General features: G+C 41.6%; 1 protein-coding gene across 1 annotated transcript in view; it reads left to right on the top strand.

Moving 5' to 3' along the window:
• KNL1 (kinetochore scaffold 1) overlaps positions 1–25,185 on the top strand; it is a 45,377-nt gene that overhangs the window by 13,545 nt on the left and 6,647 nt on the right. The window contains exons 10-24 of the mRNA XM_084632746.1: positions 862–5,937; positions 7,861–8,008; positions 9,161–9,228; positions 9,371–9,469; positions 11,732–11,847; positions 14,005–14,095; positions 18,377–18,493; positions 19,299–19,386; positions 20,767–20,847; positions 21,283–21,322; positions 21,449–21,550; positions 22,021–22,121; positions 22,435–22,503; positions 22,672–22,781; positions 23,439–23,557. Of these exons, the coding sequence (XP_084488872.1) occupies positions 862–5,937; positions 7,861–8,008; positions 9,161–9,228; positions 9,371–9,469; positions 11,732–11,847; positions 14,005–14,095; positions 18,377–18,493; positions 19,299–19,386; positions 20,767–20,847; positions 21,283–21,322; positions 21,449–21,550; positions 22,021–22,121; positions 22,435–22,503; positions 22,672–22,781; positions 23,439–23,557 (6,425 nt within the window). The remainder of the gene's footprint in view (positions 1–861; positions 5,938–7,860; positions 8,009–9,160; positions 9,229–9,370; positions 9,470–11,731; positions 11,848–14,004; positions 14,096–18,376; positions 18,494–19,298; positions 19,387–20,766; positions 20,848–21,282; positions 21,323–21,448; positions 21,551–22,020; positions 22,122–22,434; positions 22,504–22,671; positions 22,782–23,438; positions 23,558–25,185) is intronic.

The raw sequence follows: 25,185 nt of genomic DNA, 5'->3' as shown, positions 1-25,185 counted from the left end.
GGTGACGGGAGCTTGGCTGCCTATGGCAGCCCGCAGGAAATAACTCCACGGGCAATGTGTTTGAGACCCCTGCCTTAACACATGCTAAACTGGTCAAGTTAAAGCCTAGGCTCCTGATCGTTTTAGAAAAGTCCAAACAGGTCATGCTTCTTCAAGCATACTGCTTATTGCATAAAATAATTGTACTTTAAATAAAGTGTATAGAATATTTTCCCTTGATCTACACTTTATAAAATATGAGGACCCTGGTCAATTGTGGATCATTATTGGTCAATTTTCTTTCACTATGTTAGATTGGTTGAGCCTGTCTAAATCTTTTCTTCATTCTCGTCTTGGTTGTGGGAAAAAGAATTGTATAACTTCCAGATCCCATTGCTTATATGAGCATACATGTACCAGCAACAAGGGAGGGCTTTGATTGCAGCCAAGAAGAAAGGATTAGGCCACAACATATAACTAGAAAGAAAAATGGAACATTTTTGATCCATAAGTGACCCAACTTTATGAATAAGGATCAGTGATCCAGCCATAATCTAAGCAAGATAGATCCAACATATCAGAAGTTTATATATCGCTGTAAAGTTCTGAAGTAAACTCTAACTCTAAAATGTTACATAGCATTATGCTGTAATTATGGAGCCCTGTCTCTTTCCTTGAAGGTGGGTAAGCTTTCATTTTTAGCTAAAGCTGTGTCTATTTACTGCTCACCTAGAAGGTCAGATACAAGTGATAGTCTGTATTTTTAAATAAATAAATAAAACTGGTCTTTAGCTCACTTTAATTGAGCCATGTATTAACCAGAATAATTGGTTTAGCGCTTCTTGTATATGTCAGTAACTGTCATTTCCTGTTCTTTATTAGTGGCATGATACAGACAACAATCAAACGAATAGAAACGACAGAACACTTATCTTTTTGGATGAAAATGAAATGGATATGACAGCTAGTCACACTGCAGTGATCACACGTAACCTTAAAAGCAATGAAGAAATTGACAAACCTAGGAAAATAGACATCAAATCATTTTTAGCTGGGTTAACATCTAAAAATGAAGGGCCAGAAATGAACAAGGAATTTCGTTTTTTCTGTGATCCTACAGAGGCAAATTATGCATGTCCGTCTCTTCAACAGAAGCCAGACTTTGAGCCAGTAAAGAAAATAGATTTCAGTGAATTCTTGACAAGTCTGAAGTCAAGTGAAATGTTTGTCAACCCCACTCTTGAAGGACCTGACAAGGAGAACCTGTTTTTTGTCCCTTCACAACTTCCAGAAACTAGTACATTTTCTCCAGTGGAGTGTGTATATTCCCTTGCACAAGAGAACACCAGCAGTGTGACTAGAATCTTCAGTGGACAAGATGATGGGATGGATATTACAAAGTGTCACGTATCTAACATTAATACCATGTTCCCCAATGCTTTTGAGGCCATATCAAAGAAATTAGAATGTGATGATGTTACTGTGGCTTGTGGAGATATGGATATGACGGCCAGCCAAACTGTAAAAATGTCCCTCTCCAAAAATAACACATTCAACACTGAGAAACAAAGTCAGACCATCAGAATGGATTTATCATCCAGTTTTGTTGCTGACCAATCTAGATTAAAGAGAACATCTAACCATCAATTGGTTGTTCCACAAGACCCCCAAAGGTGTGTTGAAAAGAAAACTGTAAGTGTAGAAGATGAGGAAGGTATTACTCGAAGCCATACTATCTTGATAGACAATCACAAAGCATCACAAACCTCTAATCAAGGTTGCAGAACAAAGACTGTGGTTCCTGGATGTGTTTCTTTTGAGCCTATCTTCCATGGTGATAAAACCATTGTCTTTTCCAGTTGTAATGATATGGAAGTTACTGGGAATTGTACATTTGTAAACTATAATGAAACTTCCAAGGCAATTGGCAAGTCTTATTATGAAGCTTTTCAAAAACAAGAAAATGCCATCTCTTTGCTAATGGAAAATACAGTTTCAAGAGATGATGACATGAACGTTACAAAATGTCAAATAACTTCAGATAATCAAGTTCTCAGGCAATGTAAAAACAATGCACACACAATATCTTCTGTGCCAGATAACGGAAGTGAAAAAGGGATCCAAAATCACAGAGCTGCTTCTGAGACTCTGGGTCTAAATTCAAGTGCAAATCCTGGTTCTTGGACTTCTAAGGGCACATTTCAACACAGCACAGTGACCCCTCTGCTCGTTTCACGGCCATGTGACAAAACAATAGTCTTCTCAGGGGAAGATATGGGCTTGACTAGAAGTTATATTGCCAAGGATGTCGAAAAGGGCATTGCAAGTCAACTTCCCCCTGTCTCTGCTGGTATGTCCACCTCTGTGAAATTCAAACCTCAAATTTTTGGTAACAAATCTAGCTCTTCTAATTTAAATGAGCAGGAAGAAATGGAAATAACTAAATGTCATGCTGTAGTCATTGACCATCAAAACACTGGAATAACTACAAGCCAACAACAAATGCAGCCTAAAACTATTCCAGGAGAGAACTGGAACAACGAAGTGAATGAAGCTGTAAGTCTTCTAAACCTTGACAAGGAATATCCTCTTTCAGGAATGGGTGATCACATAGATATTAAAAGAAGCCATCCCAATCCCAAAACCATTATTTTTTCATCACAAGAGCAAGAGATGGAAGTCAGTAAAAGCCACACCATTGCCAGCAACAACTGTGTGCTGAAACCTTTGCAAAGACAAAACTGTGAAATATCTCAACAATTGAGGAGAAGCCTAGTCAACCCTTCACTTGCCTATACTAACGACAAAACTGTTGTTTTTCCAGATAATCAAAGTATGGATATAACCAGAAATCATACTGCTGTTCTTGACTTTGCTCCTATTCTAGTAGCACAAGAATATGAGAGTACACATACTCAGAACAATGTAATATCTAAACCACAACAACTACAAAATAAGACCCTCTTATTTTCTGATGGTTCTGATATAGATATTACTAGAAGTCAGACTGCGGCAATAGAATGTGGGAGTCTCGGAATGAACTCAAATCAAAAGAATGACACTCCTGGAAATAACCAAATTCCAGCCCTTGCTGCTCCAAGATTTGCTTTCACTTCTGGTGATGAGACCCTTCCCTCTGATATTAAAGGAAATGTGCATTTTGGGAAGACAGCAGGAATACACATTGACTCAAATTCTGAATTGCAACAGCAAAGCCATACTATGGCAGCATTAAACAAGGTACTGTCAAACACTGCAAATTCTGAGAGACTTTCTTCAACTAGTAAAGCAGCTTCACTTTCTTCAAAACAGGACTTCATTAAAACAGCCAGAACATCAATGCCAGATACAAAAAATTCACAGATGGCTTCTCTTTTGGAAAAGTCAGTTGTGTTTTTCTCTGAAGAAAATATGGATTTGACTGGTAGCTGTGTAGTAAATGTTCCTGATACAGTTTTAACGGAAAGAAAAGATACTTTATTTCCAAAGAAAAAGGACTTGACCTCATGCCCTACCATTATAGCTGCAGATAGTGTGCAGCAACAAGGATGTGACCAGTGCCCCTTGATATATGGCAAGAAGACGTTAAGCAACAATGGCTTAAAGCCATTGTTTCTTTCAAATGAGAAGACTGTCATATTTTCAGTGGATGATGATATGGAGATGACTAAAAGTCACACCATGGCATCAGACAATAAAATTTACCTACAAGGCGAGAGTTCAAGTAATGTAATACCCTTAATTCCTGCAGATAAAACTGTTGTATTTACATACAATGATGACATGGAAATAACTAGACCCAACACTGTTGTAATTGATAAACCTATGGAAAAGGCTGCATCCCAGACTGTGCCAGAACTAGGTAAAGGGACTGGAAGGAAAAGTCTGATTGGATCAACTAGTGAAAAGACTGTTGTGTTTTCACTGCGTGGTGAGAATGACATGGAGATCACAAAGAGCCATATAGCAGCAATAAACAGTGAAATTGCCTCACAAGGTGAGAGAGCACCTCAAACCCAGTCTGTAGTTCATGGAGATAAAATGGTGTTTATGTTTAATCAGGATGATTTGGAAATAACTGAATCTCACACTATTGATAAAACTATGGAAAGGGTCATGCATGTGGATAGATTAAAACTGGATAAATGGGTTGGACAGGAAGCTTTTTCAAATAGCAAAACAGTTGTGTTTGCGATGGGTGATGACATGGAGACCACTAAAATCCATACAGTGTCCTCAGATGATGATATTGCCCTACAAGGTGGACAAACCACCCACGTTGGTCCTGTACTTCCTGTTAATGAAACCATTGTGTTTACATGTAACCAGGATAAGATGGATATCACTGCATCTCACACTGTTGATATTAATAGTAATAATCTTAAAGGATCTGAGAACCAAGAAGTGTCAAGTAAAAACCACCAGCAGCAGAATTTATGTAGAACATCGGCCCCTACATGTGGAGAGAAAATGTATTTTATGCACGTAGAAGATTTAGATAAGGGATGCCACTCAGATTTTAGGGACAAACATGGCCTGGATTTCCCTGCTTTGTCAGTTTTAGTATTTCCCTATAAAAAGGAAGAAACAGATACACTCAAAATCCACAATGTTGCCACGGAAAAGTCCATTGGTCCTGTCACTCTGCCACTTCCTGAAGTCACTTTGGATATTGTTCAGGAACCACAGAATGTTATTAACCTTTCCAAGGGCAACTCAAGTTCTGTATACTGCAAGGATCTGAAAAAACAAGTAAAACTTAAATCAAAGAGAGTGTCTTTCAAGCTTCCAGAGAACCAGATAGAATCCTCGACTTACAAGATTGAAAGTCAAAGAAAAGAAGTTGCTGAGAATAGCCTCTTGGATTGTGATGGAGAAAATGATAATGGTGTGTCTCGGGTTCAAATTCCAGTCCAGCAATATCACTTATTTAAGGAGATCACTGATAGTTTGAACAGGGGTGCAGTTAATATGTTGGATACTGGTAGTATAGACTTGAAAGATGATCCAGGGAAGTTGACTTCATCTAGACATGGACGCAGATCCACAGAGTTAGACATTGATGGAGCAGACACTGTTATACTTTCTTACAAAGAGACTAAGGAAAATGAGGGAGTGTCTGCTGAATGGGAAAAACTTACAAAAGATTCCCAAAAAGACTCCCAAAAAGACTCTGAACAGATTAAGCAATTCTCCCAAGTCAATGACATTCCTGCAGAACAAGTAGATCCCAGCCTTGTGTCTGAATTATCAGGTATTGTTAACATTTGTTCAAGGCTGAAAAATTGTAGAAGGAAGTCAGAAGTTGTCCCATTCTCTCAAACTGCTGCTGTCTCTAACCTTGCTGACAATTTTCCCAAATTGGCGACACAGCCAGAAGATCCTTTGAGCTTAGGAAAAGATGTTGAAAAGGAGTCCATTAATGCATTTTATATCAAAGAAGAGGAAAATATATATTTTGAAACTGGAGATGCACCCCTAGACACAACACATACAGATAAATGTCAAGTGAGAAAGCTACCCCTAGGTATCTTCTTGCCTAAATTGCCAAACAAAAGAAATTCCACTGTTCCAAGTGTAGAAGACCTCAATGCCAAATCAGTGGGTGGAGTAGAAGCTCAGGTTCCAGAAATAAATTTAGTCACCAGCAAAACCTCTGACAACATTTATCCCATTGGAAGGCAGATCTTGAGCCCTTCTCAGTATATAGATGAGGAATTGCTTCCTACATGCCCAGAGGAAATGGATTCAGTTGAGATTATAAATGGGCCCCTTGATGGAACCTGTAAAGAGATGAATAAAAAAGAGATCTTTCACAATAAAAGCTGTCCATTAGAGGAGCAAGAAACTTGCAGCAACCAGAAGAGAGCTTGGGAACAAGAGGAAGAGGAACTCCAGAAAGGAAAGAAGATCAAGAGGGCTGAGAGCTGGGATGGAGATACCACAACAGAACAGCGGGTGAGCCTAATTACTCAGTAATCAGAATGTGGTCAGCTGTCCCCAGGGCTTTGATTTCATTCTGCCTAAATTATAGGCGTGTGAATTAAAAAGTTTTAGTGTAGTCTTTACTCCTTGGGATTCTCTCAGTCACTAGTTCATTAATGATCATGGTTCTCTGCCTTTCCCCACTATCTTTCCTGTCTCTTGCCAGAGCTACAAAATAAATTGATGTGTGGAACTCACTTCTGAAGTGAGAGGAATTTGGGACAACAGAGTACTGATTTTCATGCCAGTTTTAAAGCACCCACCCTTAATAGTTTCATGCTAATTCTTTCCTTGACATGTGTTCATAGTCATCAGACCATTCGACAAGGTCACATTGCTTCATTTGCTTTCCCCTACAGACCCAAACTTAGCAACCCTTGTATTGCTAGTAAGAAAGATGGAGCAGGATGTTGTTAATACTTAGAATTATGACCTGTTCTCTAGCAGAATATTTAATTTCATCCCTGCCAAATGCACAGGCAACCTTAATTCTAGCATTTTTCAGTGCCTGAATTTGCACCCTTAATAATGTTCTTTGTGTGTAATAGAGATTTAATTTAAACTGATTCCTTATCCTGTCTTAAATTGAATTGGAGGTGTCCACACAGGGTTTTGCACAGATTTAATTAAATCTGTTTAAAATCATACCTTGAGTTAAACCACCGTGCAACTTTGAATGAAAACAAGGAATAAGATATTGTCCTTGTCCTGAATAGCTTTAGCTGAGATAAGGCTCAACAAGTGAGGGACAAACAGCAGGAAGAAGGGATAGGGAGAACAAGGATAACAATAGTGAGGTCATGTGGTTATATAGACTAGTCATGAGTCATGCCTTTGTTTGGCTCTTTTTAATCCCTTAGCTTTTTCTATTTCTTTATTTGTAATTCCTTTGCCCTACTTCTATTTTTATAACTTTGCCTGGCTCTTTTCTAAAATTATATTTTTTAATTCCTTAAACTATTTCTATAATGAGAGCAGGTGGGAGGTATGAAACAGCAGACAAACAGCAAAAGTTTGCATTAGCAACTGCATACAAAACAAGAGGCAACTGACTGGTTGTCCTTGGAGGAGTGATGTTCTGGAGTGGAACTGAACTGGGCTTTTACTTCACAAAGAGTGGTGAGAATGTCCAAAAGCTGGAAAGGTGACTGCAGTCCCACCTGCCAGAAGAGCTGGGAGTTAGGTGGCTGGTATGGCCTTATAGTGGGATGCCCTACTATTTAGTATATATAAATAGGGCCCTACCAAATTCTCGGCCATGAAGAATGCATCATGGACCATGAAATCTGGTCTTTTGTGTGCTTTTACCCTATATTATACAGATTTCATGGGGGAGACCAGCGTTTCTCAAAATGGCGGTCCTGATCCAAAAGGGAGTTGCAGGGGGGTCACAGTATTGCCAACCTTACTTCTGTGTTGCCTTCTAGAGCTGGGCAGCTGGAGAGTGGTGGCTGCTGACTGAGTGCCCAGCTCTGCAGGCAGCAGCGCAGAAGTAAAGGTGGCAATACCATACCATGCCATCTTTACTTTTGCGCTGCTGCTGGCAGTGGATCTGCCTTCAGATTTGGGCTCCCGGCCAGCAGGCGCTGCTCTTCAGCTGCCCAGCTCTGAAGGCACAGAAGTAAGGGTAGCAGTACTGCGACCCCCCACACACACTTCCTTTTTGGGTCAAGACTCGTATAATTCCAACACCATGAAATTTCAGATTTAAATAGCTGAAAGCATGAAATTTATTATTTTTAAAATCATATGATTGTGAAATTGAACCAAATGGACCGTGAATTTGGTAGGGCCCTACATATAAATATGCAGAAGCTAAACATGATTTGCTATTGGAAGTAACAATGTAGCTGTTGTATAGCAAGTGTCCTAATAAATATATTTGTTTGATTTCAGGCTACCTCCAGTATCATTTTATCTCATACCCAAGTAGAAACTCATGAGGGTGAAAATCCTCCAAGTCTATCAGCTAAAAGCCTGGAGAGGAGCAACTCTAGCAACAGCAGCAGTCTGGATTCTCTTAAAGCTGACACAGATCTTAGCAGTAAGACTCTCTTGGCAGTATTCACCTAAAACTGTTAACTTATTTCGGTTTTAATCAGCTCAGTAGATAAGGGTCTCTTACCAGCATTTATTTTCTCTGGGGATGTTGCATGTCATGTAAGCGCTGTATGGTAATATGTATTAATCTTTTTCAGTTAAGATAGCTCTTCGATTCTGTGGATGAGTACAAATTGTAATGGCATTTTTCCTAAGAAGTGATTTAGAAAAAGCAGACTCTTGTTACCAGTTGAAGGAAGGCCTGCAATAATATTTCTCTGTCCTCACCAGAAATGGTGGTTGTATTCATAATAGAGAGGCTCAGGTGTCACAGATCAATTGAGATGATACAAGTGAGAGTAATGGAATGTATAACAGAGAGAACTGAAGAAAATACAGCTAAGTTTATTTCATTTGATTATTCAGACAAATAAGATTTGAAAGTTGGAAATATACTTTGAACAGAAAATCAAATTAAAATGTAATTTAAAAACAAAAACAGCCTTGAAATTTGAGAAAGGTGGATTTAAGATTCATAAGCAACTTAACTCTGATCCCATAACCCTTTTCACCACCAGCCTAATAAGTCATGTGAATAATATTCGAATGATATTAGGATATATTTCTAAACATTAGAAACTTCATATCATTAACTACTAATGAACTTCCCTATTACCTCAAATTTCCCCAGCAGTATTTCTTTGGCTGCTAAGCCCTTGTCTACACTGTAAACTTACATCAGTATAACTACATTACTGAGGGGTGTGGAAAATCCACAGCCCTGAGCAACACAGTTATACCAGCCTAACTCCCAGTGTAGACAGCGCTATGTCAACGGGAGGGCTTCTCCTGTCAACATAACTACTGCCTCTCAGGGAAGTGGAGTACCTATGCCGATGGGAGAAGCTCTGCCTTTGGCATAGGTAGTGTCTTCACTAAGCCCTAAAGTGGTGTATCTGCATCGCTGTAGTACCGTATGTGTAGACAAGTTCTGAGTAAGCATATTTTTTAGGCAGAAAAAGCATTGTTCATATGGTGTGAAGGTCAAACTCTGAACTGTATGAAAATTGTTCTTATAATCTGAACTGGTATGGACCTACAGTCATGACTTCATAAAGTTTTATTTTTGAACCGCAGCAATCTCCTTTCTCTCTAGTGCAGCGAAGCAGTCAGATGGAGACTCAGCTTCTCATGGACAGTATTTGTGAACAGAATTTATTTGAGGTATGTAGGTATCTAAAAGGCCATTAATTTTTTTCCTAATAAGAGATATATTGCCTGTCTTCTCTTTAGATACTCTTTTGCATGCACTCTTGCTAATGAGCATACTCTAATAATTGATGTGTACACTTTATTCACTCTGTAGAAATTTCAGGATGGTGTTATCACAGTAGGGGAGTTTTTTACACTTCTCCAGGTCCATATTCTAATTCAGAAGCCCCGGCAGAGTCATCTTCCAGCCAATGTGAGTATCTAACCTCTCAAACGCATACTCATCACTGCCACTTAAAATGTATTTATTTCAATTATTTTATAGAATCTGACTAAAGACAGTTAAAGAAATTGAGTTGTAAAGATCTTTGTTACCAGGCCCACAGACTAACCAGCCTCCTTCCCTTTCCCCCAGTTTACTTCTGAATAAATCTGGACAGTTTATTTTCCAGCCCTGTAGATCAGAGCGCTTCAGAATTATTACACACGAAGGGCTTATCTACATGAACGCTTAGTTTGTGGCATGCCAGGGTGTGAATCTACCCCTGCTAGCCTGCTGCGCACTAAGTATCTGTGTGGGCCCTTCTAACGTGCACTAGTAGTTCTTTTGTATGCATATATCCTGTACTCTGCTTTGAAACTGGCTTTGTAAATATATTCTGTAGTGCAGCTTCTAATTGGTAAAATGGCTCGTCTAATAGTCCAATTACATTGGGGCTCGTCTAATAGTCCAATTTCTGTTTCTGATTTCTTCCTTGTGCCAATAGGAACTGCTCGTTGTGCCAGAGATGATGCACACAGCACTCCTGGAAAGTGGGAACATTTAGCTTCTTATAACAGCAATCTCTGTCTAGCTTAGGAGTAGCTTAGGGTTAGGGTAGTGCAGGGGTGATGGGCATAGGAGGGAGATAAAGGTGCTCTCTGGCTGCCCAGCCAGTGCTTTGGCAGGTCATCCTCCGCAGCCCTCTAGAGCAGTGGTCTCCAAACTTCTTGGCTCGCACACCCCCCGAGTGACCCGCCGCAGGCGGGCCACTGACGGAAGAAGACCAGAAGACCAGCTGCAGGTGGGCTGCTGGAGGGGAACACCAGTGGTGGACGTGCAGAGCTGCTGCCGAAGAAAAAAAACTGTGGAGCGCCGTCCGGCGGCGCTATTGCTGCCGCGCACCCTCTGGGATAATCTCGCGCACCCCAGTTTGGAGACCACTGCCCTAGAGGACTGTGGGGTGGGGGGAGGAGCAATGATAGCAGGCGCTCCATGACTCCAGATCAGTTTCCCCAGATGGGCGCAGGAGGGGGTGCAAGGGTTAGGGGTAAAGGGGGCACAGTGCAGGGGTTAGGGGTGCAGGAGGTTGGTGCAAGGGTTAGGAGTGTTGGAGGTTGGTGCAGGGGTTACGGGCACAGATGGGGGTGAAGTTGTTCTTCAGCTGCCTAGCCAGTGCTTAATTTGTGCTGTATCAGGTCAGTTGGAGAGGGAAGCAGCTGCTTCTGCAAAGTAAGTCAATATGGCTTCCTGACTTAATTTGCAGAAGTAGCTGCCTCCCTCCCCAATTGATCTGATATGACAATGATGTTGGGAGAGGTTTCCTAAATTGTTTGGCTTCTTAAACTGTGGCAATAGGAGCATGGGCGATTTTGCTACCTGTCTTGATCTATCACCTCCCTTTTCTCTGTACGTGTTGGGAGAGGGAATATAGGGTCTGGAAGATGTGGAAGTAGCCTCATAGGCTATGAGCTGAAGACAGCTGCTTCCCTGCCTTTGAGATCCTATATTTAGAGCTCTGCATGGATACAAAATTTGTATCCGCATCCAATCCACAAAAATGGACCGTGGATATCTGCATCCACAGATGCGTATCTCCACTGATATAAAGCGGTTATACATGGATTTGCAGACTCTAGCCATTTTACTAGTGAATGAACAGTCAACAAAACCAAAAGCTTCCTTCATCCATCCTTGCGTCAAGTTAGAACAGCCTACGTAAATTCTTGTCTATGAATAAAATTTTCAAAAGCATCCAGGGACTTAAGCACTTAGGAGTCTGATTGAAAGTCAGTTGGACTTGGTCTTCTAAGTCACATGGGTGCTTTTGAAAATTGTAGCCTTCATGTTTTACTCTACCAGTTTTCCTGAACTGTAACCTGTCTACAGATACTCTAGGACTGGCCTTTAAGAATAAAAATAATACTTGGCACTCATGTAGCATGCTTCATCCCTAGATCTCAAAGTGCTTCACAAAGGTGAGTAAATTTGAGGTATAGAAGTGATGTGACTTACCTTAAGATGCATGGTAAATTTGGTACAGGATGGAATATAACTCAGCACTTCTAACTCCTCGTGCTGTGCCCTTTCCACTAGGCCATGCTGCCAGCCATAGGAACTTTCTCTCCAATAAAATTTCCGCTAAATAACTACCTTGATCTTGGAACTAATTTCTGGATGTGGATTTGACTTGAAGTTGGTGTTTCTGAAATGCACTCTTGGATTTTTCAGTTTCATTCCTATTTCCCTCTCTAGTATGCAGTAAACACAGCTCCTACTCCAGAAGACCTGATTTTCAGCCAGTACATTTATCGCCCCAAGCTGCAGATTTATGAAGAAGATTGCCAGGTTCTCTCTCAGATGATAGAAGAGTAAGAGAGGGGTTGTTTTTTTTTGTCATTCACAGGGAATGTTAGTTTTTTTGTTTGTTAACCCATCATCTTAGATTTGGCTATATGCAGGATGGCCTGAAGGGAATAATTCCATTATTTTCCAATGGACAGGTGGAAAAAAGTTCAAGACTGTAGTAAGCCTGTTTAATTTTAAACAAGTATCATTTAAACCTATGGGTTAAAGCTGAATGTGGGAAAGTCTTGGTAGGACTTGTGGGTGTGGAGGTGGGTAGAGACAAATCTGCCAACAGTGATTTAATTTGTTCTTTATCTCCTCTGACCTGTAAATGTAACTTAATGTTAGCAGAAGTAAACATTTTTATCAAAGCCGACAGAAGATAGCAAACAGAAGAAAGATCATGGTGGATTATAATCTGCCATTATCTGTTCTAATTCTCCAGAATTTATCAAATTTAAAATACAGACCGTACGATATCCCAGAGACTTAAGTTTTCCTGTTCATGATTGATTCTAGTATCTGATTCTTTAGTCACACTGCAGTTAAACTGCTAAAACAAAATATAGGAAATAGAATGTAAAAGCCATCCTAAAACCTTAACAACCATAACACCAATTCCATTTCCTCCTCCTTTGTTCCCTGAACAACTCTTCCCTGCATGCTCAGCCTTCCCTAAAAAAAAAAAAAAAAAGACAGCTGGGGAAAACATGAGCTTTGCATCATATTCTGTAGGTCATCAAATCTGGGCTTGTGCAGATTTGAGATGGAAATAAATTCCAGGTTGCCTCTTGTTTAAACCAATGGACTGTTAGCTTTATTGTCATGGATAATCTAACACAGTATCTCACAGGAAGAGGCAGTCTCTCAAGTAATCAAGGAAAAAGCCACTTGGGAATTTATAGCTCAAAAACACCACCTTAAACTTCACCTGGAACACAGCTAGTAACCAATGGAGATATCCGAGCAGCAGATGTTTAATGTGCTTTCAGCATGAAAGCAAGCTGCAATTTTCAGATTACTTGAATTTCTAGATTTCATTGCAATAATCCAGCTTCAAGGTGACAAGACTTGATAACCATAGCATGGTCCATATTAAAAAAAAAAAAATGGTACAGCCTTTATGCCCCAGGCCGAGGATAAAAATAAAAAAACACTTTTGGTAAATTTTTACATGGATATCCAACAAAATCTCCAAGTTGTGAATAAAACTGTAGGTTTATCCTGTTAATTGGCGTAGGTTCTGATATATTGGGAATTACTTCTGGGTGCCTTACTTATCCTGTAAAAATTATGGATGAAATCTTGGCTCCACTGAAGTCAAAGGCAAAACTCCATTGACTTGAGTGGGGTCAGGATTTCATCTTTAGTCACCTTGATCTCATCCATGCCCCAATCTTAGACACCAAATAAGTCACTGCACTGAACCAGCCAGCCAGATATGGAAATAAATTGAATGACGACAGCATACTGAGGATGTTACCTGCAGCTACTCACTAACTCTCCCAGCAGCCGTACATTAACCTTGAGCAAGAGGAGTATGAATATAAACCTCGGAGATCAGTCAGTCCAGTTAGTTTTACTTCTGAGGAGTTTTTCCTATAAATATAGGAACCACACTTAAGCTGTACCCACAGTACCCATACTATTCACATAGCCACAATAGTACAAATGGAGCGCTGAATTGGGTCGGAAATGCTTCTTTAAGAATAAAGCAGCTATACAGCAGTTAGAAACCAACAGTTCTACTTTCATTCTGATATAGCAGTCTTCATGCATTTAATTCCCTGGACAACAAAAAGAGATTATGCCCCTTTATTCTACATAAATTCACGCTTCTGGAGTTTGTTGACCTGTAATTTTGTAACTGGGATTAAAGAATAACATAATTAAGTGTAAAGAAATTGAGGAGATTAAATATTCTGCGAAGACTACCTCCTTCACAATGTGGTCTGTTAGGAATTTTTAATCAAAAGAGGGGTAATATCCAAAAGATAGTGAAAGGGTAGTGAAGGAGTCAGGTCTGACAAGTTAGTCAAAGGCACTGAGTCCTACTTAAAAAAAATACTTACATCTCCATGCTTAGTTAAAACTCAGTGTAGTAGATTTGCATAAAATGCATAACCTCTTGTGTGCTGGCTTATAACAAGACCGTTCTCTGACCTTTTTTCATATTTCAGTTTAAAGTTATGTGCAGGAGTCCAGGATAAACTTTTGGTGGATGTGAATAAGAGCCTCTGGGAGGTGATGAGGACCTTCTCTGACAAAGAGGTAATACCAACTGTTACAGTCTTATTGCATGCAGTTATAAAAACTTGAATGGTGACTGGACATGACTCACTAATTGTGGGACAAAAGGCAAATTGTTATTATAGATCCAAAACTGGCTAGGAGACAGGAAATAAAGAGCTGGAATCAACAATGATTGATTTTCATCATGACAAAAAGTTAACAGCAGAATAGCTAAGAATTGTATATTAAGTCTTGTGCTTTAGTATGTTAACAATCTGGAAAAGGGGAGTGAGTTGTAAGGTAGCAAAATTTCATAGGTTCTCAGGCCAGAAGGGACCATTTGGATTATCATGTCTCACTTCTTGTATAACACAGGCTGTAGAACTTCCCCAAAATAATCCCAAGAGTATAGTTTTAGAAAAATATCCAATCTTAATTTTAAAATTGTCAGCGATGGAGAATCCACAGGATCCTTGGTAAATTGTTTTAACAACTGTTAAAAATTTACCCCATATTTCTAGTCTGAATTTGTCTAGTTTCAATCTTCAGTTTGAGGGTGATACAAAGTTATTTGGCTTAGTTGAGTTCAGAGAAGACTTAGGAATTTCAGAGGGACCTAACCAAGCTAGGAGAATTGACTACACAATGGCAGATGATGACCAGTGTTGACAAATGCAAAGTAATGAATGTTGGATGGAAAAATTTGAACTACTCATACACCTTTCTGGATTCTAAATTAATTAATCAACTCAGGAAAAGGATCGGCATGTCACTGTAGACCATGCAATGAAGAATTCTGCTCAGTGCACTCCTACAGTCAGAAGAGCAAACAAGATGTTAGGATGCGTAACGAATGTTATGGATAAGGCTGTCTGTCTGTCACAGAGGTCATGGAAGTCACGGATTCCGTGAGTTTCCATGACCTCCGTGACTTCTGCAGCGGTCTGTGCTGGCTCAGAGGCTGCTTGAGCCAGGCAGCCCCTGCGCCAGCAGCAGCAGTTTGGGTGTGTGGGAGGGGGCTCAGGGCTGTGGGAGGGGATTGAGGTGCAGGGCGGCGCTTACCTGGGGGAGGGGCTCCCCGGCTCCCACTGGCATGTTCCTGTAGCTCCTAGGACTGAGTAGGGAGCCTAGTAAGGGGTAGGAAGCCCTTCCAGCCCCTCCCCTCCCCCAGCACCAGCAGGGGTCCCAGGCCATGTGCTGCCACTTGAGTCTCCTTCCCCCGCCCCCAACCACCAGCAGGGGTCCTGGGCCACCCGCTCCCTCAGCACCCATGGCCCCCTGGCCCAAGTTTACTGCCTGTGACCTGTCCATGACTTTTACTGAAAATACCCATGACTAAAACGTAGCCTTAGTTATGGATAATACAGAAAAAATTATGCCATTATATAAATCAGTGGGCTGCCTCCCATCTAGAATGCTGTATGCAGCATTGGTCACTCCATCTCAGAAAGGGGTATTAGAGTTGGCAAGGGTTTGGAGAAAGACAATGAAAATGATTAGGGACATGGAAAAATTCTTATATGAAGAAATTGAAAACATTTGGATCTGAAAAAAAAGGGGACAAATAAAAGTATACAAAATAATTAATAGTATTGAGAAAGTAGATCAGGAGCTTCAATGTCTCAATACAAGAACAAGGGGACATTCAATGAAACTGGAACATGGTAAAATCAAAAGTGATAAAGAAATACTTTATCACGCGATTCATAATTAAACTGTGGAACTCATTGTCATAGGATTATGTCATTGAGGCCAAGACCTTAGCAGGATTCAGAGATGGGTTGGACATTATGGATAACAACTTTTGGATATTTGTTATAGCTAATGCTAACAAATGTTGCAAGAGATACTAAACCAATCTCTATTAGGGATTAGAATGAAACCTTCATGTGGAGGTAGATTGTAATGTATCTGCATGTCTAGAGTGTGGCTGGTGTGTGTCTTTCACCCTCCCCTGAAGCTTCTAGAGCTGGCCACTGTTGGAGCCAAGATATTGGACTAGATGAACCACAAATGTAATTCAGTATGGCAATACCATATATATATATTGTAGAGTTTTGCTAAGTGTCTCAAATAACCAGGGCAACAAATTTCAGAGTGTTTACCGTATATACTCATTCATAAGCCGAATACTTTTGGTAAAAAAGTATTGCATCAAAGAGTGGGGGTCAGGTTATAAATGGGTCTACACCAAAATTTGATGATTTTAAACTCTATGAAATCATTGAATTGAATATCTAATACATGGTCGTTTTGTTTACCTGAAGCGTTCACAGGCATGGAGCCCCTCAGCTCCCTGTGGCCACGGTTCGCTGTTCCCAGCCAACGGGAGCTTGAACGGTGAACCGCAGCCACAAGGAGCTGAGGGGCTTTGTGCCTGTGAATGCTCCAGATAAACAAAACGTCCCAACCCGCCAGCGGCTTACCCTGACGGGCCAGGAGCCAAAGTTTGCCAACCCCTGAAATATAAGGTCGGCTTATGAAAGGGTCATACAGTTTTTACTATTTTTACCTTTCCATCTTGGGGAGGAGGGGTGTCGGCTTAGAAACGAACGGGCTAATGAACGAGGATATACAGTAAGGCAAAAAAAAATACATATCACTCCTTTTATGTTCTGAAAGCTCCTCTTCTCTGGTTATTGGACATAAGTGTCCAATGCTATTGGTGTTTAGATACTTTGTGCTACTCTACCTTTTGAATAAGGGATTTCCAATTTGCTAAGTCTGTGCAAAGGATAAAGTACTAAATTGTATTGAGCCTGATTATCATTATGGAACTTCCTGACCCAAATGTTTGATTCCTAGTGTGTAGCACCCTGTGTGGATACAAAATTTTTATCTGCATCCGATCCACAAACGTGGGCCCTGTCCCAAAGAGGATTGTGATGGACTTCCTTGGGGTGCAGCCTGGAACTGGGGTACCGCTGAGACCTCTGGCATACCAGCCTGGGCCCCTCTCACATTGTGAGGCCGTGACAAGCTGCAATCCTCTCCAGGCCTTATTCTTACACAGCCATACACAAGCTGGGACACCCCAAGCTGCAGTTACATGAATGCTTCTCCTAGCCAGTCATGAACCAAGAATAGGGAGGCTCCAGCCAGCTTCGCCCCCCTCCCTCCCAACTCCACAGCCTAGGACCCCAGAGCTGTACCAGCTTGCACTGGTCAAAAGCCTGACCAGTGTAAGTTTATTTCCCTGTCCACCCCTCACTCAATGTGGAGAGGACAATGCACCAGCCCCTGTTCCTGAGCAGATTTACCTTTGCACTTCAAACACCACACTGTTTTAGTAAAAATATAAAACAAATTTATTATCTACAGAAATATTTTAAGTGATTATAAGTAATAGTGTACAGATCAAAGTTGGTTACCTAAGAAATAAATAAAATTACAATCTAAATTTTATAAACTAGACAGGATTTGAAATAAGCAGTGTTTTACCCTGATGGTACCAGTAGTCCACCAATCTTCCATACACAGGCAGTGTTTTGTTCTTTCTCGCCTGGGACCCTCTTCCTCAGATCAGTCTTTGTTCCTAAGGTGTTTCCAGGTGATGTGTTGTAGGGGGAGTGAGGCCAGTGGTGGTGTCATTTTCCCCCCTTTTATAGCTTCCTCCATGTGGAGGGGACTTCATTGCTCCAAGCAAAGCCCCACCACAGTTAGTGGAAAAATACTGACACAGGATGGAGTTTAATATCACATGACCTAGTCATGTGCCCTTGCGTGCTTCGATGAGTCATAGCAGCCATTACCTATATATTGGCTCAAGTGTCCACAGGAAAACTCATCAGGTGAGGCTAAGCTTTTCCCATGGCCCATTGTTTTCGTTGATGGGCCCTTACCTTGAATAGACCCATCACAATATGCCACCTAGACTGGATGTAAATTACCTTATGGGAGTTACCCAAGAGAAAGCACATTTGAAATACAGATGCATAGTCAAATATTCATAACTCCAGATACAAAAATGATACATGCATACATATAGGATAATCATATGCAGCAAACCATAACTTTTCCATTCACACCTCATGACATATTTTGTACAAGATGCATCATACTCATATCATAATCATATCACTATGGTGAATATGGAATGCAGTTTCACAAGGATATCTGCAGATTTGCAGGACTCTAGATATAAAACTTGGATCCGCGTTCATCTGTGATCCGCAAACATGGTCCATGGATATCCGCAGATTTGCTGGGCTCTACTTGTGACTTTCATATGCTGCTACTAGACAGTTGAATCAGTCCCAAAGACTAACTTTATGTAACTTTCTAATTCACCTTGCCTATTGTTCTTCCCATCCATTGCAGCTGAAGAACTTTGGAACAGAGTTGAATAAAATGAAATCCTGTTTCACCAAGAAGAGTAAAGTCCTGGCTCACAAGGGGAAAGTGAAATTGTATGATCATTTGGTGCAGAACACACAGGTATTAGGGTTGGAGAAGGGAAGAGGGTGGTAGAGAGCCATTAGGGATTCCTGATTTATTTATTTCATTTATATTTAAAATGTGTAAGGTGAGTTGGGACTATCAAATCATGCACATAACTATCCTATGTAAATATGCATTCTACTACTGTTAATCTCCTACTTATTCCCTCATATTGTGGAATCTTATTTTAAATTTGATTGTGAACACGTTAGGGCAGGGGCAATATCTTTCTATGCACTTACACAGTGGGGACCTTGCTCCTGATTCAGACCTGTGGATGCTACACACTGCAAAGTACAAAAGGGGAGGGGGAGAGTAGCAATGACATGGGCACTGCTATCTTCTTATGGTGTGATCATATTGCACTACAAGTAATGAGAGTGGGGATATCAGCATAGGCCACCAGTGAGAGAAATAAATGGAGCATTTGTCCCATTGTGAAGGACATCTCCGAATTTGCTTATTTCTTGAAGGGTCAAACAGGTTAGCATTTGCTCAAAAAACTATCTTCTCAGTTAGCACCCTGCATCATCTCTCTTCTTCCTGAGAAAAGTGATTGAAAGATTATGGCAAAGCAGCTCTGGTGTCATCTGAAATCCTGTGATTGCCTTAACTGCTGTCTATCTGGTTTTAGGACAAAGTATGATAGACTGCATTGGCTTCACTGGTCCATTTCCTAGCAAGCAGAGATCAGTGTGAGAGTCCTAGAAAACCAGAACTATTATTTAAATACAGCCATAGATTTATGTGAAAATATATTACCAAACAAAAATGAAACATAATTGTTCAATTTTACTCTTAGATCCAATGGGAGAAACTACAGTCAAGAATAGCAAAAATGGATGAATTCCTCAGGGAGATGGATAGTTGTCTTTTTGCTCTGGAAACAAGTAAGTGTTTCAGATCCTAGTTCAAGAATTTTCATTTACTGGAGTATAAACACCTCTTAACTTCTCTGGAAGAGTTACTATTCCAGAGGTGGTCAAACTACGGCCCGCGGGCCACATCTGGCCCACGGGACCGTCCTGCCCAGCCCTTGAGCTCCCAGGGGGGGAGGCTAGCTCCTGGCCCTGCCCCTGCTGTCCCCCCTTTCCAGCAGCCACGCGGGCAGCGTGGCTTGTGCCTGCCCACCTCCCAGGCTTTCCAATAAGTCAGTCCTGCCTCTCCGAGTGGCATGGTAAGGAGGTGGTTGGGGGTTGGATAAGGGGCAGGGGGTTTCCAGGGACAGGGAATGGGGTGGTTGGATGGGGCGGAGGTTCTGGGGTGGGGCGGTCAGAGGACAGGGAGCAGGGAGCGATTGGATAGACGGAGTCCCAGGGGGGCCTCTCAGGGGGTGGGGGGTAGATAGGGGTCGGGGCAGTCAGGGAGCAGGAGGTGGTTGGATGGGGTAGAGATTCTGGGAGGGGGTGGTCAGAGGACAGGGAACATGGGAAGTTGGATAGGCGTGGGAGTCTCGGGGGGGCCTGTCAGGGAGCAGGGGTGTGGATAGGGGTTGGGGCAGTCAGGGGACAGGGAGCAGGGGGGGTTGGATAGGGGCTGGGGTCTGGGGGGGGCAGTTGGGGCAGCTTCCTGGGGGGGTTGGATGGGTCGGGGGATCTGAGGGCGCAGGCAGGGGGTGAGAAGTGGGAGTGGGCGGATAGGGGGCGGGGGCTAGGCTGTTTGGGGAGGCAAAGCCTTTCCTACCCGGCCCTCCATACAGTTTCCCAACCCTGATTTGGCCCTTGGGTCAAAAAGTTTGCCCACCCCTGTACTATTCAAATGATCACTTACAAGTAGAAACTAGCAAAGGGGTGTTGGAGCATTACAAGTCCTGTACTGTGAGTAACTTGTCTGTACGAGGCTGGTTGGATAGGCCTGTGATTGTAGATTTGGCTTAAGGGGACCTTGTAAGTAGGACGTGGAGACTAAGTGACCAGTTTGATTTTTTTTTTCCTAATATATTTCAGTGCTCAAGACAAATGTGCACCATGAGTTTCAAAATTGCTATAATGGGATATAGCACAAATAAGATTTTTACCCACCATCCACTGCTACCTGAAATTTTCTGTGTAAACTCTAGAACTACAGGCTTCTTGTCACATGTGTCCATATTGTCATTTTTGACAAAGTAAAACTGCAGCTCATTGTTATAATAGCTGAAGACAACTGAAACCTAAACATTGAGCCTGACTGACTGATACAAAGAGAGGCTGAATTCCTGCAGAAGTCACTGCTGTGCTTCAGAATAGTGTGGTAGGTAGAGAATGGCTTCTAACGCTTCTTTCCTTTAGTTACTAAGTTGGAAGAATGTGAAGCAGATATCAGTGATCCAGTGTCAGAGTGGGAGTCCAAAGTGAGAAACTCTGAGAAAGGTAATGGGGCCAGCTGAGGTGTATTTCCATTAATGAACTCTGGGGATGGAAAGGTTTGTGATCCAGAGTAGGGGATATCTACCTCCAGGCTAGTGTGAAAGCAAACACTGACGGTGGGCATCTTACCACCACAGTTGTCTTCACTGGGTTGGGAGATGGCTATCCACAAAAACCATCCTTTCTGCATTTTGTCTTTTTTCTGGAAAATCAGAACTTGGAATACAATGAGCTGAAAAGAACATGGGCTGGCTATAGTGCATTGTTCTACAAGTGCTGAATAATTGCCCATTTCTACTGACATCCTAGAAAGGGTAATTACCATCACTCTGGGGTCTCTCCTGATGTTGAGAACCAGGGCTGCACAGCCAGTCGGGTTTTTTTTCATGCTTCTCATACTGCTTGCAGATCTTTCATAGCTTTTTTTAAATTTCTTAGAACTTGAAAACCTCAAAGTCCAAGAAGAGGAGCTTCAAAGGTAGAATTTCGCACAATGATTCTTTTACATCTATTTAAAGCCTGCATGTGCACTAAGGTTCTAGAGATTGAATCAGGGTGCTTTGTCTTCCCAGGAGCATCTGATTTTGTTGCTATATTTCTGTAGGGATCTGTCAAATCTGGAGGTTCAGAAGAAGCAGGGGTTTTCTGAGATAAACCGTCTGAAGAATAAAGCAAGTGACTGTGAGGAGCTCCTTGACAAATACAAGTAAGAGAAGGGAAGGGTCTTCACCTTTGATTCTTATCCCAGAGATCAACCAGTTTCCTCTCCCCACATTGGTAGTGCTAATGTATTTTTAATTGTTGCTACATTTGGGAGCCTATCTCCTGGCAATGTAGAATTAGCAGTAAAGTTTCTGTGAGTTTAGTGCATAGTAGGATGCACTGATTTTATATACAAAAGAGACATTGCAAAATCTCTTCCTATAGCAGTCTCCTCCCCTTCCAAAATGAGTATTTTTGTTTTAATGTTTAGTGTTACCTCTCAATAGAAGACAAAATTTTAAATATTTCCTGGAAGGTCATGCTCATGCTACTGTTTCCATCTGTCCACAGGGACAGCAAAATGCCGGCTTCTATTAGCACATTTATGTGGTGCTAGATGTTGTATGTACATCTAGTACTTTTATCTTTTTCCACTTTGTGTCTTTGTTTGTAACTCACATTTTTCTTCTTTAGCTTCACTGAATGGGAGATCAGTGAATGGAGCGATCAACAGGCAGTGTTCTTCTTCCTTTATGATTCTATAGAACTGACTATTACATTTGGACCACCAGTGGGTGAGTGGCAAAATCTGGCAGGAGCTTTCTCTGGCTTACAAACCAAAAGGTTTACATAATATAAATTCATCAGATCAGGCTGACCTTATACTAGTAGGAGAGGGCAAACATACTAGAATGGAAGCACTCAAACTGTGAGTTACGGTAGTTATGGATTGGAGTCTGGGCCTGATTTTTTTTTTTTTTTTTTAACAAAAGGATTAAATTATACAACCTGGATGTCTGCTCTAGAGAGAGATTTCTGAGGTGTTAGAAAGTGCACACAGTCTGGAAATACACCCTTATAATCTGGTTTGTTTTTGGTCTCTCACAGATGGTGCTATTTTCAATCACAATCCCTGCAGAAAGATTGTTGATATGAGCTTTGAATCTCTGTTGGATGGTAAGGCTCTGAAGTGGCTTGCTGCTCTGGTCCTTGGGTTTGCCGTTTTGTGGGAAGGCATCTGCACACTTGCACTTTATCTGCAAGTGCATTGCCTGGCAGTGCCAAACAGAGATTGATTACAAATATAAACAGTTCTGAAGAATAATTCTTTCTTTTGTCTTACAGAAGAAAAAGCTCCACTCTCATCATGTCTAGTCCAAAGGCTCATCTTCCAGTTTATTGAAAGTCAGGGTTCCTGGCATACAAAATGCACAACAATGGACCACCTGCCCCAGGTAATGTTCCAAGAAGCTAAACTACGGAGCCCTGAGAAGATGATCATGGAATCTATTCTGTTCAACAGAATAAAGATGATATTCTTTAACAATGATTTCTTAAAATAAAGTTCAGCCTTGAATTAATTCATATTCTGCTGCTTAAGTGTTTGCCATAAGGAAAGTGATTCTAAAGCTTAGTTTCAATCAATCATAAATCATACAGTAAAGTATCTGGTTCTGCTCTGAATGGTTACTCTGTATAACTGTAGATTCCTCAATCAATAGATCTGTTCCCTGATTGATGTCTGCTTGCTTTACAATTGAAATGTTTTACTGCTTCTGTTAGTACTACAGAGACAGCACAACCATCCAGGACAGAAATTCTATTCTGGTTCCTACATAATTAATAGAATAGTGGTTTTAATTGCAGAACCAAATTTGGCCTTCCCACAACGATGCAGAGGTATATTTGAGAGCAGAATTCAGGCAGCGGAATTTTTATCTGTGGTGATACTTGAGCAGTTTCATTTTTAGATCCCAGACTGAGTGTAGAGCTAGCAGTTAAGATTATGGGTTTTTTTTATGTACTTTCTAGAGTAGAACTGCAATTTAAAATGTTATGTAGCTTACAAGAGTAAACTCTAATATGATTACTTTATCTGATTGTCCACTTAGATGCTGCATGAGGTCTCATTAGTGGTGAATCGCTGTCGACTCTTAGGAGAAGAGATTGTGTTTCTGAACAGATGGGGTGGAAAGTTTAATCTTCTGAAGACAGAAGTGGACAATACAAAGTGAGTGATTAAAGATCACATCTACTGCAATTCAACGCCACAAAAGTGCTGTTAGTGACTACTCACAAACAGAAGACTTTGAAACACACTTTCCGTCTAACTTTAATAATGGAAGTCAGCTGACATCCAAAAACGTCATTGTTTTTGTTGTTTTTTTTAAAAATTCAGCACCTTTTTAAAAAACAAAACCCTAACTTCAGAATAGCAGAAAATGAACAGTTCAGGGATTCTGTCAGCTTCCTTACTGACACATCTTTCATCACTTGCTACCTGCCACTTTGATACATACCTCTATCCAAAGCATTAGATCAGGGAGTCAGGACCAAGAGTTCTTCAGGTAGATGTAGCTGTGTATTCCACTTAGGTGTATGCGCACCCAACACACTGGAGCTGGAGAATTTTGCCTAGCAGTACCAGTAGAGGAGCAGTGCTGTGGCCACGAGGGATGAGCCCCTCCCTGGCTCTATGGGGCAGCATCACCCCAAAACCTCCACCCGGCCCCTCCCAGATCCTTCTTTCCCCTTGTGGCTGGAGGAGTTTGCTCTGTGTGGTCTTAACCTCTCACTATTTTAGTGTTTTTTCTAGTTGTATATAATTAATTAGTACACTTAGTGGTAGTTAAATTAGGGTTAGCTGTATTTAGTTAAGTATTCCCTTCTGATGCCCTTACCAGGGTTTAAACATGGTCTATTGTGTCGGGGAGTGATCCCTAACAATTCTTCAGACGTGGAGTTTGTGGTGTTTGGGTGAGGCCCACGTCAAGGAACAGTGTTCGATCTGTAAATCAGTCACAAAATGAACTCAAGTGGCTAAGGGCCTTTGCCTAAAACAGCACCTGCTTGAAGAGGCCATGTGGCTTGCTTCAATACCAAGGCCCTTGTTGGATCAGAGATCAGAGATCACCCTCAGGTTCTGAGAGTGCTGCCACTTTGTGCCCTGGAGCAGGTTTCTCTCCGAAGAAACGGAGGAGCTGTTCCCTGTGGCATGTACCAACGAAAAGGTCATGTAAGGCCAATCAAGACTACTCTAGATCTTGTGGGGACTCTTGCCTCTTCCAGGAAGAGCATGGAGCAGCACAGAGTTAGTGCTAACCTCCCTACCGCTCCCCAGGACTCAGTAGGGATGTTAGAGACCCTGTTAGATTGTTTCCATGTCGGTACCATACCAGGTGACTGCAGACCTCCTTTGCCCTTCTGCCCCGACCTCTCCTTTGGTCCTAGACTTTGCCACGGCTGAGTCATTTTTAGCCCCATTGGCTGGACAGGCCACTGAACCCTTACGTCTGTTGACACTACACCCCAGTGTTCCCCTTCCACAGTCTGGAACGGGGGAAGTACCAGGCTCAATGGAAGGGACCTTAGCACTGGGAAACTCCTTGGCACTGTTGCAGTTGGAGCTGAGGTGTTACTGTGGTGGCACTCATCACCTTCCACTTCAGCACCGTCAATCACCTTGGTACCAGGGCTGACTTTGGGGTCGACTCTACTTCTACCACTGGAAACAATGGAGGTGTACTCAGTGCCAGCGATACCATTTCCACCGTCTGTGTCAGTTTTCTCTTCGTTGTGGGCTACGGATGAGCCAGACTGGTTGCTCTCACCCTCAGGGCTGGCTCCACCTTTATCCTC

The sequence above is a fragment of the Lepidochelys olivacea genome (genome assembly GCF_965140295.1).
Source record: "Lepidochelys olivacea isolate rLepOli2 genome assembly, chromosome: 6".
NCBI classification, from domain to species: Eukaryota; Metazoa; Chordata; order Testudines; family Cheloniidae; genus Lepidochelys; species Lepidochelys olivacea.
Note: the sequence above shows the minus strand (reverse complement) of the source record. Positions and strands in the feature narration are given on the sequence as shown.